Source organism: Ambystoma mexicanum, chromosome 8 (genome assembly GCF_040938575.1).
Source record: "Ambystoma mexicanum isolate Mex_15411 chromosome 8, UKY_AmexF1_1, whole genome shotgun sequence".
NCBI classification, from domain to species: Eukaryota; Metazoa; Chordata; class Amphibia; order Caudata; family Ambystomatidae; genus Ambystoma; species Ambystoma mexicanum.
In genome coordinates, this window is record NC_090929.1 from 541,914,159 (window position 1) to 541,932,149 (window position 17,991).

The following is a 17,991-nucleotide window of genomic DNA, read 5'->3' on the forward strand; positions in this document are numbered from 1 at the left end:
TGACAATGCATTACTTACCGTAAAAGCATTTCTGATGGTTGTATCTGCTTAGATTCACATGCTGTGCATAGGTCTGACATCCAGTGGTCACTGCGGAGCATTGCATTTTGTTTTTCGTAGTCGAAAAAGGGACATCGACAAGGCGTGTCTGAAACACTATCCCTATAGTGACGTGCGTTGTACCCACAATCCCTCACGCGTCGAGGTCCCTCTGTTTGTATTTTTCTGCCCTGAGGGAGCCTTCTAGACGTGAGTGAGTACAGAAAAGAGAGATATAAAAGGAAGTCTATGTTCCTTCCATCCGAGCGGGGAGGAAGGGTGGGCGCATGTGAATCTAAGCAGATACAACCATCAGAAATGCTTTTACGGTAAGTAATGCATTGTCTTCTGATGTTTGTTAATCTGCTTAGAATCACATGCTGTGCATAGACTAGCGAGCAGTACCCGGAGTTGGCGGTGGGTTATGAGAAGGGACAGTAGAGAAAAGATGTCTTAATACTGCCTGTCCCACCTGGGATTCAGATCTAGAGTGTGCATCTAGACAGTAGTGTTTTGTAAAGGTGTGCACAGAACTCCAGGTAGCCGCTTTGCAGATGGACTCAAGGGGAACATTTGCAATGAATGCTATGGACGCCCCCGTGCCTCGAGTAGAATGTGCTCTTGGCCTAAAGGGCAGTTCTCTCTTAGCAAGAGTATAGCAGAGAGTGATGCATTGAACAATCCATCTAGAAATAGTGGACTTTGAAACTGCATCCCCTTCTCTTCCTGCTGCCACCGAGATGAAGAACTGATTAGTCTTCCTCAGTGGTCTGGTTCTTTCCATGTAGAACATGACCGCTCTGCGCACATCTAGTGTGTGCAGAGTCCTTTCTCCCAAGTTGGAAGGATTTTGAAAGAACGCTGGTAGTTCTATAGACTGGTTTACGTGGAATTTTGAGATGAATTTCGGAGCAAACCTTGGGTGAGTGCGTAGAACCACCTTATCTCTGTGAACTGTAACGAAGGGATCTAGAACAGAACGTGAAGTTCACTTACTCTCCTGATGGAGGTGATAGCTATTAAAAAAGCAGTCTTAATAGTGAGGTGTTTAAGAGATGCTTTGTGCATGGGTTCGAATGGTGAGCCCATGAGTCTGGTAAGTACCACATTAAGGTCCCATCCGGGAGCTGGGTCAGCTATCGGGGGGTGTATTCTCTTTACTCCCTCCATGAAGGCCTTTATAACAGGTTTCTTCCACCACGACACCTTGAGTTGGGAAGTGGTGTATGCAGAAAGTGCCGCTAGGTGGACTTAAATGGAATTGAACACTAGACCTGAATCCAATAGGTGGGTCAGGTATAGAACAATATGTGTGGGAGAGCAGTCAATCGGGTTGATGCTCTTACCCCTGCACCAGATGACAAACCTCTTCCATTTGCTAGAATAGCAGTGGCGAGTGTTAGGTTTTCTGGCTTCTTTGAGGATGTCCATGCATCTCTGCGGGAGCTGTAGATGTCCGAATTCTATGATCTCAGGAGCCAAGCTGCTAAGTTCATGTTCTAGGGGCATGGATGCAGGGTCCTGCCCTTGTCTTGTGACAGCATGTTGTACGGGCAGGGGAGTTTCACTGGGGGAGATAGAGACATCTCCATCAAGTGAGCGAACCATGGCTGACGGGCCCACATTGGGGCGACCAGTATCATGGTTACTTGTTCCTGGTGCATCTTGTGCACCACCTTGTTGAGAAGGGGAGTCGGGGGAAAAGCGTAAACAAATTTCCCTGACCATTGTATCGACAGACCGTTCCCCTTGGATTGGTTCTGGGGGTACCTGGAGGCGTAACTTAGGCATTGTGAGTTCTCCAGGGTTGCGAACAGGTCTATTTCTGGGAATCCCCATTGTGTGAAGACATCGAAGACGATGTCTTCGTGCAGTCGCCATTCGTACTCTTCGGGCAGGGGGAAATCTCTGCTGAGTTTGTCTGCCAGCAGATTGAGTTCCCCTGGTACGTGTTGTGACAGTAGGAACATGTCTTGTTTGAGAGCCCACTTCCATATATTTTGGGCCAGTTTGGACAGTCCTGGAGAGTGGGTTCCCCCCTGCTTGTTGATGTAATACATGGCTGTGGTGCTGTCTGTAAGGACCATCACTGTCCTGCCTTGTAGGTGTTCCTGGAAGGCTTTTAGCGCCTTCAACACCGCTAGTAGCTCCAGTAGATTGATGTGTTTGGATGCTACGTTCGGAGTCCACACTCCGTGAGCAGTCTGATGGGATAGGTGAGCCCCCCATCCTGTGAGGGATGCGTCTGTGGTTAGAGTGGCTTCCGCTGCGGGTGTGGCAAAGGGTTTCCCTTTTCCCAGGTTTTCCTTTGTCCACCACCGTAGCGAGAGAACCAAGGCCTGCGAGACCACCACTAGATCGTCCCATAGTCCGCTGGCCTGACACCACTGGCTGTTGAGCCACTCTTGCATTGGGCGCACGCGCAAGGCGCGCGTGAGGTACCAAATAAATACACGACGCCATCATGCCCAGCAAGCACATTGCTTTGCGTACCGTGACCTCTCGACCGGTCACATATTGAGGGATCTGAAACAGCATGTTTTGGACCCTCTCTTTGGAGGGGAAGACGAGGCCGTCCTTTGTTTGAATTAGAGCCCCTAGGAATTGTTTGATTTGGCTGGGGTCTAGGCTGGACTTCTTTTCGTTGATGGAGAAGCCCAACTGGAACAAAAGGTCTACAGTCTTTTGGGTATTGGAGAAGCATGTTTCGTAAGAATCCCCTGTTATGAGCCAGTCGTCGAGGTAAGGGTAAACTGGGATGGACAACCTGCGCAGGTGGGCCGCTGCCACTGCCAGCACCTTCGTGAATACCCTTGGTGCTGATGCTATGCCGAAGGGTAGCACTCTGAACTGGTAGTGTTTGCCCTCTATCATGAACCTGAGGTATTTTCTGTGCGCTGGCAACATTAAAATATGAAAGTATGCATCTTTCATGTCCAATGTTGTCATGTAATCTCCCTGTGATAGCAGTGGGATCACTTCCTGTAAGGTCACCATACGAAACTTTTGGGGTTTGATAAACTTGTTCGCTGGGCGCAGATCTAATACAGGGCGCATGGTTAGATCCTTTTTGGGTACAAGGAAGTACACTGAATAAATACCTTCCGTTACCTGAGATAGAGGCACGACCTCTATGGCTCCTTTTTCCAGCATTGTTGTACTTCTTGGAGAAGGATGGCAAGATGTTCCGGTGTCATGCGTCGTCCCCTCGGGGGTTTGTATGCTGGGGAACTGTTGAATTCGATGCAGTATCCATGGGCTACGGTGGAAAGTACCCAGCGGTCTGACGTTATACCCTCCCATGCTGGAAGAAAGGATGTTATCCGGCCCCCGACCGGTGTTGCATGGGAGGGGACGCAAATCTTTGCGTCACTTGGTGTTGTTGGGGGCTTGGGAGCCTCTGGGGGTGGACCCCTGACCTCTTCCTTTGCCCCTGTACTGGCCACTATTGGTCTGGAAATTGGTGGCAGGGTACTGTTGCTGCTGGTTTTGTTGTTGGCGTTGGCCACGAAAAAAGCTTTTGTTGCCATAGCCGCGTCTGGTTAGAGGGCTTAGAGATTTGGTCAAGAGTTTTGATAGTATCAAACTCTTTTTTAGCCATCTCCAAAGCCTCATCCACCGTTTTCCCGAAGAGGTTTGAGTCTTCAACAGGTTTATTTATTAAAGACGCCTGTGTCTCCGGTTTGAACCCTGAGTTGCGCAGCCATACGTGGCGTTTTAGGAGTATTCCCTGAACCAGGGAACGTCCCGCTGTTTCTGCAGCATCCAGAGAGTTCTTTACAATACTCTGGTTGACCTGGGTTCCTTCGCCAATAGTTGTCAGCAGGCGTGTACGTAGAGGTTCCGGCGCTTCTTCGGCGTCTTTGCGCAGTTTGGCCCACTGCGCGTCCGCATAGCTAGCGAGCAAAGAATTGTTGTTCGCAATTCTTACCGAAAAGGCAGCCGAGGATGTAACTCTTTTTGCAAGGGCATATAACCTCTTGCCCTCCTTGTCAGGTGGTGCCTCACCGGTGGAAAGTGGTACCCCTGCCCTCTTTCTTGTATTGGTTACTACCAGGGAATCCGGAATGGAATGTCCCCTGATGTACAGCGGGTCTGAGGGTGAAGGAGTGAAAAGTTTTTCAATTCTAGGATTAACCCCTCTGATTAGTGCGGATGTGGACAGCGAAGGGATGATTCTTCTCTTCACCGAAGCGAGGAGGGGAATGGTCTGACTGACCGGGGGTTTCTCCTTAATTACTCTTTCCACAAAGTCTAATTCGGGAGAGAGCTCCCCAGTGTCCAGTTCGAAATGTGCTGCTGCTCTGCGCAACAGGGCATTGAATGTGGGCTGATCGTCAATGGGAGACGTGTTTCTAAAAGGTGAATTGTCAGGAGGATTTAGGTTCAGGACATCAGTGTCGGAATATACTGATGGGGATTGCCAGGGGTGAGAAGGTCCTTCTTCTGGATTTTCTCCGAAGCCTTCTCCTACCAAGTCTGGGCCGTCTTCCAGACCTTCCTCCTGGTTCCGTCCCTCTTCATCGTCCATAAAATCATCCTCCTCCAAGTAATGTTCCTCCCCAGTGAGGTCATACACACTATGGAAGTCTGAGGCTGTGTCCTGTCTCAGAATTTTGGCCCTGGGGTCCTCCTGAGGCCCTTCTCTTGTTCTCTTGGGAGTGGGAGGGTTCTGGGTATTCATAAACCTCTCCATTCTTTCCATGCAGAGATGGAGCCTTTCCATGGTTTCATGGGGTACCCCTGAGCGGTCTAGCGGGGGAAAAATAGTGTCCTGTAGCTGAAAACGGCTCGACCTCTCCCACAACATCGAGGAAAGTGCCCCGTCGCCCTCCGAAAAGCCTTCAGGTGTGTCGGGGGTCCCCTCGACTGAAGGGAGTAGTCCCTGCCTTTCTTCGGGCTTTTTCGGCGTGTCTTTCGACCTCTGCGTAGCGCTCGACGTGTCTTTCGGCGTACGCTTGTGGGCGTCGGCTACCACGATCCTCGCCAAGCTCTCAGCGACTCATTTGTCAGCGGAGGGCTGTGGTTTTGACTTTACGGGTGTCGATCGCTCTACGGCGGCATGCGCTTTCTGCTGATGCGCGCCGGCCGATGATTTGGGGGCGGCGCCCTTATTTGCCGAAAGCCCAGTCGCTGGTCGCGGCTGCGGTTGCGGTTGCGAGAGGGGCTTCGAACCCGAACGGTCCGAGGAGGCCGCCGGTGGAACCTGCGTCTCCTTGGGCGCTGATGCTCTCTTCGCCTTCGACGAAGAAGAGCCATGGGTTGTGTGCTTATGTGTGGACTTGTGTGCGTCAATGTCGCCGGGGTGTTCATCCCCATAAGCAGGGCGTGAGCCGAGCCCGTCGGGGCCGGGGACAGACGACGAAGCGCGTGAGCGCTCTTTAGGGGGGTTTTCGACTTCCGCAGTGGAGGTCCTGTTATCACGTTCCTCGTCACTGTCGGTGGTAGCAACGGTGGGTGAAGCATTGGGCTTCGACATAGCGTAGGCCGCCCACCTCTTGACCCTACGGTCTTTTTGTCTTTGGCTTAAGAAGCCGACAAGCCGTGCAACCCTCCTCTTTGTGATCGAGGGGCAAGCAGCGGTTACACCGTGAATGCTTGTCCTTCCAAGTAAACTTGCCCTTGCAAAGCGGGCAAAACCTAAAGGGTGTCCTCTCCATAGCCGAGGCAATAAATTGTGATAACCACCCCAAGGGAAAGGAAGGGGAAAAGGAAAGGCATTCTCAGAAAAGAACCAGAGATGTCCCACGACCCCCACTCTCCCTACTGTATATGGCCTGCGAGGCCAGGCCACGTGTTCGGCAACGCCGAAGGATCTCCTCCGCTCGTCCCCTCCGTCGAAGATCTTGCTCGGCGGAGACAGCTTCACAACAGCGTTGAGGGAGGGATCGATATGTTCTATATTAAATAGGAAAAACGACCAAAGGTCGAGGAGATGAAATCTGCAATGTCTCTCGAGGAGCTCCGCGTAAAGGCGACCAGTAGCTGGGCGGAAAAAAACAATCTGAGGGACCTCGACGCGTGAGGGATTGTGGGTACAACGCACGTCACTATAGGGATAGTGTTTCAGACACGCCTTGTCGACGTCCCTTTTTCGACTACGAAACACAAAATGCAATACTCCGCAGTGACCACTGGATGTCGGACCTATGCACAGCATGTGATTCTAAGAAGATTAACAAACATCAGAAGTATGGTTATCTCCAATGGCTAATACATATAATGTCACAATCACATATGGTCTTGTAGGGCACTGATGGTCTTGGTAGTAAAAAAAAGTTCCAGACAGTAGTCTGTGCTGAGATAACAAGGCTTTTCTAAGCAAAAGGATGAGGTAACATTGAGTGAGGTCGTGCCATGTAATGCTAGAAATCTTTGAAAAGCAAGAAGGGCGAGTGAATCAGATTTCAGGTGTACCTCATTCAGGCTTTCAACCCTCCAAAGGATGTTTAAATGAGCACCGGTGTAGAACATTAAATGAGGGGACAGCATGACAAACGAATCTCTGAAAGGCAGGAAGGGCTTTGGCAGAGTCAGCCACATTTCAAGTATTTCTCAATCAACCTTTCATTGTTCGGAGGGTAAAACGTAGATTGTGTTTAATCATATTAAAACGGGAATTTTGTGGCATACTGATCCTTCTGTAGTCACATGTCCAGTGTGTCTCCTCAACTTTTGAAAACGATGTCACAGAGGGCCTTAATAACTTGCAAGGAAAAGTTGAGGCGGGGACACTCAAAGAGCCGCCCCTCATCTTCCTGTGGGCTTCCTCCGCCCTAGCCCAGGCATTCTTAATCCCTGTGGGCGATGGTAGACTAGATTCTTGCTGGCTAGGGGCGAAAGTCTCATCTACCAACCTCCATCACGCTACCACCTTCACCCCACTCCTACACCGCTCTCTAGCCTTACTCTTCCACCACCCATTCCCTCTACCTAGTACCCTACTTCTGTCTCCCACTCTTACCCTACTACTAGCTTCACTCTCACAAACTCTCATTCATAGCTTAATTCTTTCAAACCGATACCTCTTCTCTCACTACAAATATCTCAACTGCACTCTGATCCAAGTCTGCCACCAACACTCCACTCCTCCAGCCATCATTCTCCTGGTCTTTTATTCCACCACCATGCCTCCTGGCCTCATCCCTGCAGCCCACAATCTCCCCTACCCCTTCCCATGGGTTCCAGCGCTCACCTGACTGTGGGACACAATCTGTACCTGCCTTTTCCCCAGAAGTTGGGGGACACAGCTAAGCCTCTCCCTCCGCAGCATAGTTTTTGTAACTGTCTCCGATGGCTTCTCTGCTGTTTCTTTGGCACACGGTGTGTCTGAAGTGAGTTGCTTGTCTTTCTGAAGCTCTGGGTGTCTGCCTGTCTGTGATCGATGTTCCAAGTCACTCTAAAATGCCACATTTTGAGTTTAGCAGTCGTTTGGGTTTGCTGCCTGCATTTTCTTCGTAGCTCCGGGGGCATTCTAGGAGTTGAAGCTCTTCAACAAAATGAGAACACTGCCCAGAAGCAGTAGTGGAAGGCACTGTGTGACCCGAAAGCAGTATGGTTCTTGTAAGCACATTTATGGCACCTATTAAGGGGTGGTTTAGGCATTGGGCCCCTCAACCCCATTAATTACAGGGTCAAGTCCCTGTCCCTATGACATAGGTTATAAGTAAACATGAGGAATGCATGACAAATATTAAAGCTGATTAATAAAAGCATAAAGAGAATTTGTTGTCCATAAATATAGAACAGTTTTCTGTCCCTATGCACTTGGGCACCGAAAATACCAGGGCTCTGCATACACCAAAGCTCTCAGATCATACTGCACCATTTTATATGAAGAAGCACTACATATGGTATGACTGATTATGCAAGGGCTCTCAATATGCAAATGTTCAGGCTGTATAACTTCATTTGATTATGCCACACCCCTGACTATACAATGCTCTAATTTTCCATGGATTTAGTTATCCCAAAGCTCCTGTTACAAAAGGATCTGATTAAATAACACTTTGAATTAAGGCAGTGTCTTATGCTGACGCTAACTAGGCACCTGATTATGGAAAGGCTCTGAATAACAGAATCCAAGCTATTCGGTACCTGGGTTCCCTAAAAAAGTTTGCCAAGATACCTCATCCTCATTTTAAGCAGTTCCTGCTACTGGCACTGAGACCCATGCGCTACTCTGCCACTGGACTGCAAGCCTGATTTACACCAACCTCCGCTATCCAAACAATGGGGGCTCAAAGAGTGCAGCTCAATTCTAGCCAGCAGCACCAGTTACTATTGCAGTACTGCAACCCACAAATGGCTAAAAAAGTACCTCTAATCCGGCCCAAGAAAGTAGCTTCTGATTGGCCCCTTCACTCAGTTGAACGGCAGAGTAGGATACGTTATTAAGTGCAGAGTAGAAGCACTGGTTTGTGTAATGAAAGACCACTTTGTGATACTAAATAGCAATAGGCCTGTCTGAGATGGATGGAAGGAAGCCTGCATCTCTGCTCAGAAACTGGTGAAAACAATCAAGAGGTAAAGGAGTGAAGAGATGTGTGTGGATGTGGCACTTGATGGGGGATGTACCCGTGCTTCGCACAGTAATTCATACTGCAGTCCTAGTTTGAATTGTATTCAATGAACGAATATAGATGATGATGTTTCATGGATGTTTGTGTTACCCGAATACCATTGTTTGTCGGTGACCATGCGTCGTTCCTTATGGCAAGTTTGATTTGTCCCGGCAGGCCCTTCTGACTACTACCATGTTTGAGAATTGTACTGTATGGAGAGTTATGGGTAGTTTCATTTGTACCGGCTGTCCCCCTTCGCCTTCTGCCGTCATTGGTATACTATTATCCCTAAAACAATGCTTCTTTGGAGATCATATTGCTAGTCTTTCTTGTAGGCGCTAGAATCAACAAATTGTCTTAGTTTCTAACACCAGAGCAAGCCACATAAAGCTGACCATGAGAAAAGCAGGAATCCCGTTAATCGATTCCAGCTACTTGGAGCATTGAGATTGTGCAGTAACATTATTGGTGTCCCAATCTACAGCCGAGGCAGCAGCGACCTCAACATAAGTGCTGTACGTGTACGGCTGAAGATGGCATACATTCATCAACTTCCGTGGGAAATTAAGTTCCTGTAATTATCATGAGAGATTTGCCACAATGTGACAGACAAAGTCATTGTTGACACTATTCAAGAGACACTAAGCACTGTTTCCCGTCTCCCGTAGGACTTCAAAAGTGAGTGCTGCTAATGTGAGCTAGAATGCTGTTAGTGTGGAAAGTTTAGCAACAATGAACTGCTGAAGTTTATGTTGATCTGTGGCTGCTCTAATAGCCATATGGCTGGAGTAAGCATTGCAGACCACTTAAAAAATAAAAATCGGCAAAATGTATATTTTATACTTTTTACATTACATCATGGAACCTACCCACATGCCAAATTTCAGGTTTGTGGCATTTTTGGGAAGTATGCTGAACATTTTGAACAGACACACACACATATCCACATATGGCAGGGTAAGCATTGCAGACTGCTTTAAAAAAAAATTTTGAAAAATGAATACCTTATACTTTTTACATTTGTCTACACCGTGGACCCTAGCCACATGCCGAATTCCCGGTTTGTAGCATGTTGGGAAGTATGCTGAACATTTCAAACAGACACAGACATTTTCCTTTTTATATATTGTGATGGTATCGTGAAGCAAGACACAGATTCAAAGTTTGAAAACAAAATGGTTTATTACATGAAATGTCAGGATTGTAGAAGGCCTAACTTGCCCTATACGAAGGTGGGATTCCCTACCTAAAAAAATACAAAGGAAAGTCGGAGTCAAAGAGTTCAACTTAAAAGTCTGTCTGTGTCCAAAACCTATGATTGTCCTCACAAATAAAGCTAAACAATGTATAGGGATGTCAATAATAAAAGAAATGGTGATTAACGCAAAGTTCCGAGCTTCTTCCGGCTCCTAGCTTCCTTTCTAGCTTCCCTTCCCCAAGCTAAAGAAAGATACAAAAGGTATCAAGATTACCTTTGTCCAGTTCAAGGCAATACAGTTCCACACAATACTTGGGGTTCCCGTCCCCAAGTTCCAAGCAACACAGTTCAAAAGAAAAGGGTCTTGAGGCTCTGTCCTCAAGACAGCGTTGTAGCTCCTTAAATCTCAGGGTTCCCTTTCCCAAGACGTCAATGCAACAACTGATATCTGTTTCAGTCTTTCAAAGTTAACTTGACCCATCTTCTGGTTTGCATCATCAGCCTACTTGCAGTGCTTCTTGTTGGTTTCTTTTACAATGTCTTTCGTTTTCACAGTTCAGGCTCCCTGGTCAAGGCTCAGTTGTCAGACCACACAGTCCCCTCCCCTTATCACAGGTCGGACAACCAGGAACACCAAGGCTCTTCGGCCCACACAGGTTCTTCCATATTTACCTGTGTGTCCAAATTTACCATCATTTGGCTTCTCATTGTTGGCCTCTTGGCTTTTATATACGGATTCATATTCTCCTGGCCTCTTGACTTTGCCATTATGTGTTACACACACCTCTTTGCCAATCTTTGTCCTTGCAGCACTGTATTCATTCACACACATCTCCTTTGAGGTGGTCTTTTGTATTGCCCCACCTTTCTCTCACACTTGTTTTCTTTTCCGTAGATTGCTTTAAAAAGGACACTTTCCCTTTTAGTTTTCATCACCCCTCGACTTTGTTCATAAAGTTTTACTCAATTCAATATTCAGCGTGGCAGTTTCACTTTAATTTCAAGGTTTCATTCCATTCGGTGTTCAATATGCTTAATTTAACTCTTAACTTCTTAATAGTTTTCATTCAGTTTGGGATTCAATATGCATGTTAACTTATTTTCAGGTTTTCATTTTGTTTGGAATACGGCATTTTCACACTGAGGAGCGCCTCCAATCTAGAGAGACCTCTTTTCACTCACTGCTCTCCCCGTTCTCCCTCCGGCAGCTGCACAGCTTCTGTTCAGTTCCCTAGGCGAGCAGGTTGGTCTCCACGAACACACGCCGGAAGAACCACCCTGCTCCATTGACGCGGTCATCGTCCCAGTTCTCACTCTTATAGCTTGCAGACTCAGCTGCTTTCTTTAGGTAAGGGAGGCTCGTGCACCTGTGGCAGCCCAGCGGATCGGCTTCCCTTGGGCGCAACAGGTGGTTGGGGACCTCCGCCGGCGCCCTGGCTCCCTCTCAGGCCCCACCACGGCTACCTCCTTGCGACACGGTTGCCCTCCTTGGCTCTCCCACCCGGGCCTCCTTGCTTCTCTCTCTGCTTTTCTCTGGCCCTCTGTTTATACACCTGCAACCACTTGACAAGGGACATGCCCGAGCTTCACAGTACTCTGCAGGCATCTTCCTCGTCCCAGTACCAGAGTGGTAAAATGAAGGTTTAGTGTTCATTACTCTCAGTCTCCTTTTCCTCGCCCCAGTACTATCAGAGGTCAAATGTAGGAAAATGAGGGGAAGAGGCTTTGCAGTAGCCCATAGTGGTCGGGCGGTTTAGGTTGCTCGTCAATAGGGATAGGGGGATACCATGTCTCGCCTATAGGCACCACAATCCCAATCCTCGAGGACCCTCCACCCAGGTGATACTCCCTGGCTTCTCCACCCCTAGGGTTGGGATCGAAGAGCAATGGTCTTTCCCTGGCCACCTGAACAGAGGATCCGGGTGGAGTAGGAGTGAGAATACCCTATGGTATTGTAGGACAAGAGTGAGAGAAGAGTATGGGGAGAGGCCCCGTGATTGGGGACTTCTATGAGAAGAAGAGGGATAGCATCTAGTCTAGTAGAGAGGAAGGGGATCTGCAATGTGGCATACGTGAAAAATATGGGACTAACCACACCAAATCAAAATTGGGCCACCAGAAAACAGGAAAAAAGTTGTTTTGTAACTGACAGAGAAACATTGCTTGCTTAAACTACAAATAAATTACCGCCAGTTCAGGGAAAAAAACAACCATGGGAAAGGAACAGGACGTTAAGAAGGCACAAGAAAAGGGTATCAACCAGTGTGACTTCTGCACAGGGATGGAACTGGATCCATCTTGCACAGTAAAGCCAGTGCACGTGCACTTGGGCATCCACATCCAGTCCCAGACTGCAGCTTCGCCCACCAGCACTTTTCCATCCACCTAGGTCACATATATGACCTATAGTTAAATTCAGCAGAGATGTCAAGTCATATGGCGGAAAACAGACTACGGCTCAGGAGCCCAGTAGTCACCACCGTGAGTAACTTTCTCACACAGGCATCCTTCCCCTTTTCCACCATACTTGATTATCAAGCAAGAAAAGGATGTTACTGCATTTTCTCTCATGAAGATTCTGACGAGCTCTTGGCACAATTGTGGATCAGCTCTGGAGCTAGTATTAAATTAATAGTGCTTGCAAGAAGCCAACAGTGGCCCTTGTAGCTGTTCTGCAGCTCACACCCAGTGGAACTGGCCTCTGAAAAGGGATTCAAACCCCGTTGTGGGTAGGGGTGGGTCTGTGTGTGTTTAACACAACATTGTATTTGAAATTAATGTAAACCTTCTATAATGAATTCCATTCGCTAAAAAACACACAAAAACCAAAAAAAGACGTTTCATCCTGTTCTCAGATTCCAAAAGAAGTGTAATGTCAATAATATCTACTGTATATTTATACATACATACAGATTAGCATAGATATTTTGAGAATGCTTGGGTGGGGAAGAGGTTGGTATACACTTGAAAATTGGGGCAACTACATTTTATTTGCATCCCAGGCACACCTCTCCTGCTAAGTACCCAAGCAAGAGGGTCAAGTAAATGTTAAACAAGGTTAGAGCGATGGAAGATTCCAACAGATCAATTCAGAATAGAGATGCCAACTAACCAATTCCACTAACAATTTCCCCCTCTGCATACACCTCTCAAACTCCAAACCAAACACAACCACAAACCTACAGCACAACAAACCGCACAAACTTCACTACACTGGCGGCTCTGAAAGAGGAAGGGGGGGGGGTTAGTGGGAGGGAGCTGGAAAAGTGCAAGAGAGCAGTGATGTGCTGCTGGCGGCCTCAGCCCGGTGGGTCCATTGGCTGGGCGTGGGGTGTTTGTGGCCGGTAGCCGTTGTGTACTGTTGTGCGAGTCTGTGTGTTTTTGTTTTGTTGTTGCCATTTAGTGAAGTTTGTGCAGTTTGTTGTGCTGTAGGTTTGTGGTTGTGTTTGATTTGGAGTTTGAGAGATGTATGCAGAGGGGGAAATTGTTAGTGAAATTGGTTAGTTGGTATCTCTATCCTGACTTGGGGCAGTGGGGTTCTGTAATCTCCCCAGATGGGTTTCGGTAGCACCCCTACGCCTCTGTCCTGACCTGGGTACGTCCGGCCTTCAAGGTCCCTTTCACATCTGGCCCCACCTCCCCCAGCCTGCCCCGCAGCCCTACCTATCTTCCCTTCCCACTCATACGGCCAGTGCACCTGCCAATATCCACAGCTCAGCTATTATGGTGATTGCCAATATACCGACAATTCCACAACACTGGTACCTGGTGGTAACTAAGGGGCAAATGCGGATGTCGGGTGGCATTAGGGTTGTTGACTCTGTCTCCATGGGTGTTGCCTGTTTCGCACTCTACCCGGCGTGACTCGTCCAGGTGCTGTGGGAGCTTCCCAGTCGGTTCTGGGAGTTGTCCGTGTCTAGTCTAGTTTAGTCATCCCTTATCCTTTCTGTTTCAGTTTTCAGTTTGAGTCTGTGGTGTTGAAGAGTCAGGTTTTTAGTAATTTCCTAAATTTTAGGTGATATTTGGTGTCTCTCATTTCTTTTGGGATGTTGTTCCAGGTTTTGGCAGCTACGTGGTAGAGGGAGGTGTCTTTTTTGGTTTTTTGGACGTTTTGGTTCCAGGCGGATTTCGTTGCTTGACCCGAGGAGTCTTGTTGGCTTGTAGTTTTTAGGGCAGGAGTGATGTGGTGTCTTCTGGATAGTTTGAGGAGTAGTCTGGCTGCGGTATTTTGGATCTGTTGTAGTAATATGAGAAACAGAAAGGAACTTGGAAACAAAGTAAGGGTTTGTCCATAGACATGGTTATGGGTTGAACTGCAGAAAGGCAGCCACTAAACGTCTTTCACAAATCCACCCCAAGACTAAAGGCTTAAAGGACTTGTGCGTGGGAATAAAACATCTAACTCCCAAAAGAGATAGGGTTTCCTAAGAGTGGAAACAGTTGTAACAAATCTGTAGTGTCTTGTTGCCACCGGATTAGAAAAACTAAGTCTGCGACGATGAACAAGAATAAACACTGCATGGCCTAAGAACTAAAACACAAGACATATTTCTAACAGGATTTAGGGCCTCATTACTAGTACGGCGAAGTGGGTAAACTATGGTAAAGTGGTGGTACTTCAGTTTCCACCACTTTACTGCCGATTTACCACACCACTGTACTATGAATTTAGCGTTACAGTGAATGATTTACCTCCAGCAAATCTAAGTTAAGGTACATCTTGCACCTTACTGCTAAAACTGGTGGTATTTACCAGCAAAATAACCAATTGCAGTAAATCAGCAAACAATCCCCTTGAAGTCATACAGACTCCAAAAACGTGGATTAAGACCACTGTGCTGTCAACCCAATTCTGTGGTAAATCCATGGGACAGAGTGTCGGTAACAGTAAATTAGTTGGACTTACCACCAAAACTCGTAACAGGGCCCTTTATGCTTAATGTTTCTTTACGTGAGTTTAAAATAAAAGATATTTATGACAAAAAGTAAAAAAAACAGTTTATACTATTTATGGAACACTAAGGTTTCCTAGTTTAAATGTTTGTCGAATCAGAATTCACATAAAACACAACAAGAGTAAAGCGTAAAGAAATCGGAAACGTGGTTGTTTGAAAAAGTACGAGCGGGGTTCCTTAAGCAGAACCATGACATCGGCACCCCTGCTAGTAAAGTCCCTCCGAAGGTCTCAAACTCACTAACTTACTAAAGGAAGACGGTCAGCACACCTTTCCATTAAAACGACCCTACCTGGTTGTGCTTGAGTTCTCTGTAGGGCTTCTGTCCTGCGCAGGTTCATTTTACAGCCCTCCTTCCCCATGAGGTGAGATTTCCAGGCCTGAAAGCAAGCATAAAACAGGTGAATTATATCAGACCACACCACATGAATTGTTACCCAGGAGCAATACCAACATCAAAAATGTGTGAATATAAAATAAGTAAATGGATGTCACCCGGATCACAGCAAGATCCAGGGGTGATTGAATCTACCAAAACACATGGAACATGTGCCCACTCCACAAAGGGTGAGGATGAAGAAGATGTCTTGTCAAAATGCAGGATTTGATGCCTTCCAATGGACTAACTTGGAATATTATGATAAGATGGAATAGTACAATGGCTTTCAATGTCCCTTAGACTTCTCTATGCATTTTGGGGTTTTGAAATGGGCCCCAAACTGTTTTCTATTGACGAATGGGAAGTCTGTAAATTATAGTTTTGCAAAACAGGAGGAAATGATCGCCAGGATGGGGTGAATAAGAAGTGATCAAAAAGTGGTGCAAATAGGCTTCACACTATTTTTTAGTACATTAACGTATGAGCTCGGGCCAACGTTTGTGGTAACGGTAGCAGTCCCAGATTTAAGAAACACAGGAGCTAAAATCCCCTGCACATCCCCCCCAAGTATGCATCTAGTTGATTTTGCTTTGCCCTTTATGTCTCCATTGTTGGGTGTCAATGGATCACAATGGATTCCTAGAAAGGGTACCCGTAAACTTTAAACCAATTGAAAAAGGCATACATTAAATCACTTACATTAATTAAAAATGTTTTCATTTCCAATGATTACAATGCAAAAAGCAGCATCTCATCAGAACCAAGAATTTAAAACATGTTCCCTGCCACAGATCCCAATGGAATGTATCATGGACCCACTCCAGTGGCCCATGGGAATAAGATGTGCTTAAGAGCTTTATAGGCAAAAAAGCCCACAAATTCAACATGCAGCGTGATGAGGTCTGATGCCTGTCTGGGGTTTTCGAAATGCACTGATCATTGGGCTGTGTAACATCACCTGCTGTGTGATGGCGTGTATACAGGGTGTACACAAGGAACCCTGTGAATCACCATACCCATCGCCAGGAATGAGGCAGAGAACTGCCACAGGCATCTCTTACTCAATTTGCTTGCACCTTCAAGGCATCTTCAGCTGCTGAGAGCTAACCAATGCACAAGTGAACCCGAAGGTTTAGACTTAAGCACCTCTTTGTAGGAGCCTAAATAGAGAAGAACAGTTGAAAGTCTTGATGACACTGTTGAAACCAATGGCAACATTCAAAAGGCATCAGGCACCCAGCCAGTGTGGCTGATGTCAGACAGAGAAAGCAAAAGTGCAGTCCCCTCTGTGGCATCCTGAATGCACGAATGAAATTCAAGGTGGCGGGCGAGCTAAAAATCAGCTCTATATGCGCTGTCGCGCACCATGGCAGAGGCACATTAGCAGCTAAAAAAGTGAAGCCCAATTACAGGGGCTATGATCTTATAAGAGGAGCAGCATTTCTTACAGAGTTGTGGGCAAGGAGTTGGCAACTAAGGTGCCGAGGATGTTGGGAACAAAGAGAGGTGGAGGGCGGAGTGCGGAGTACACAAGAGAGCTGTGTAACAAAAGTTGCAGAAGAGAGGCAGCGAATAGAGGTGGAGACTGAGGAGAACAGGAGAAGGGGTGCTAAAGTGAAGAGGAAAGAGTATGGGAGGAAATAAGGGACTCTGAAGAGGTGGAGGAGGGAGTTCCAAGTGTAGAGGACAGGAGGTAGAGTGAGGAGGTTGGAGGTATGGAGAGATCAAAATAGAAAATACAAGAGAGATATTATCAGGAAGAAAGGAAAGACACCAGAACGAGACTGGAGGAGATACTCAGGAGAGTGAGAACAGAGATGCTAGGGTTGAAGTTTGGAAAGAGATACAAGCAAGATGTTGGAAAGAGAAACCAGGAGGCGATTGGAAGGAGAAACAAGGAGGAGAATGGAAGCAAGAAACCAGGAGGAGAATGGAAGCAAGAAACTAGGAGGAGGTTCGAAGCGAGAAACCAGGAGGTGGTTTGAAAAAGATACAGGCAAGAGGTTCGAAGGAGAAACCAGAAGGAGGTTGAACGGGATATCAGAGCAAGAAGAGTGAGGTAGAAAGTCAGAAATAAGAGGGACCAGCCCCACAAATAAAGGCGCCTGTGCTGGCTCAGTAGAGGAACAAATGGGGTGATGAGTGTGAGGAATGGCCATTGGCCACGGTGTGAGCCTTCTTTTTTTTCAATTTTTACTAATAAATACAATGATGTAAGTTATTTCATCTCTGCAAGGGTAATCCGCTGATCAAATTCCATAAGCACCAACGTGAAAGCATAATGTCTACCTGGGCCTTGCTGTATCATTACCCTAATCTGCGTCAAGCCGCCAAAGAACCAAAACATGGCACTGCCTTCTTGGTCCATAACGACTGTATAGGTCACTTTTGCACCTTTTTTCACCCAAAGACGTATCCTTTTTGTAGGTACTAATTTTCCTATCACCACTGTATTCATACTTGATACATTCTACTATCTAATGCAGGGGTTCACAACTGATTTAGACAGAGGGCCGAAAGTACGTTACATGATGGCTATAGTGGGCCGAAAAGTAAATGTGGGTGGGGCGTTAGGCGCGTTAGGGCGTGGCAGGAGGCCTTTTCAACTCCCAATTTTTATTAAACACACGGAAAACACTATGCCCCATGGCTCCCACCCCTCAACCAAACACTATGCCCCATGACACCCACCCCCCATGCAAACACTATGCCCCATGACACCCACCCCTCATGCAAACACTATGCCCCATGACACCCACCCCTCATGCAAACACTATGCCCCAAGACACCCACCCCTCAAGCAAACACTATGCCCCAAGACACTCACCCCTCAAGCAAACGCTATATGCAAACGCT

At 47.1% G+C, this 17,991-nt stretch overlaps 1 protein-coding gene across 1 annotated transcript in view; it reads right to left on the bottom strand.

Moving 5' to 3' along the window:
* CEP104 (centrosomal protein 104) overlaps positions 1-17,991 on the bottom strand; it is an 846,942-nt gene that overhangs the window by 21,518 nt on the left and 807,433 nt on the right. Inside the window, exon 21 of the mRNA XM_069610252.1 lies at positions 15,049-15,136. Coding sequence (XP_069466353.1) covers positions 15,049-15,136 — 88 coding nt within the window. The remainder of the gene's footprint in view (positions 1-15,048; positions 15,137-17,991) is intronic.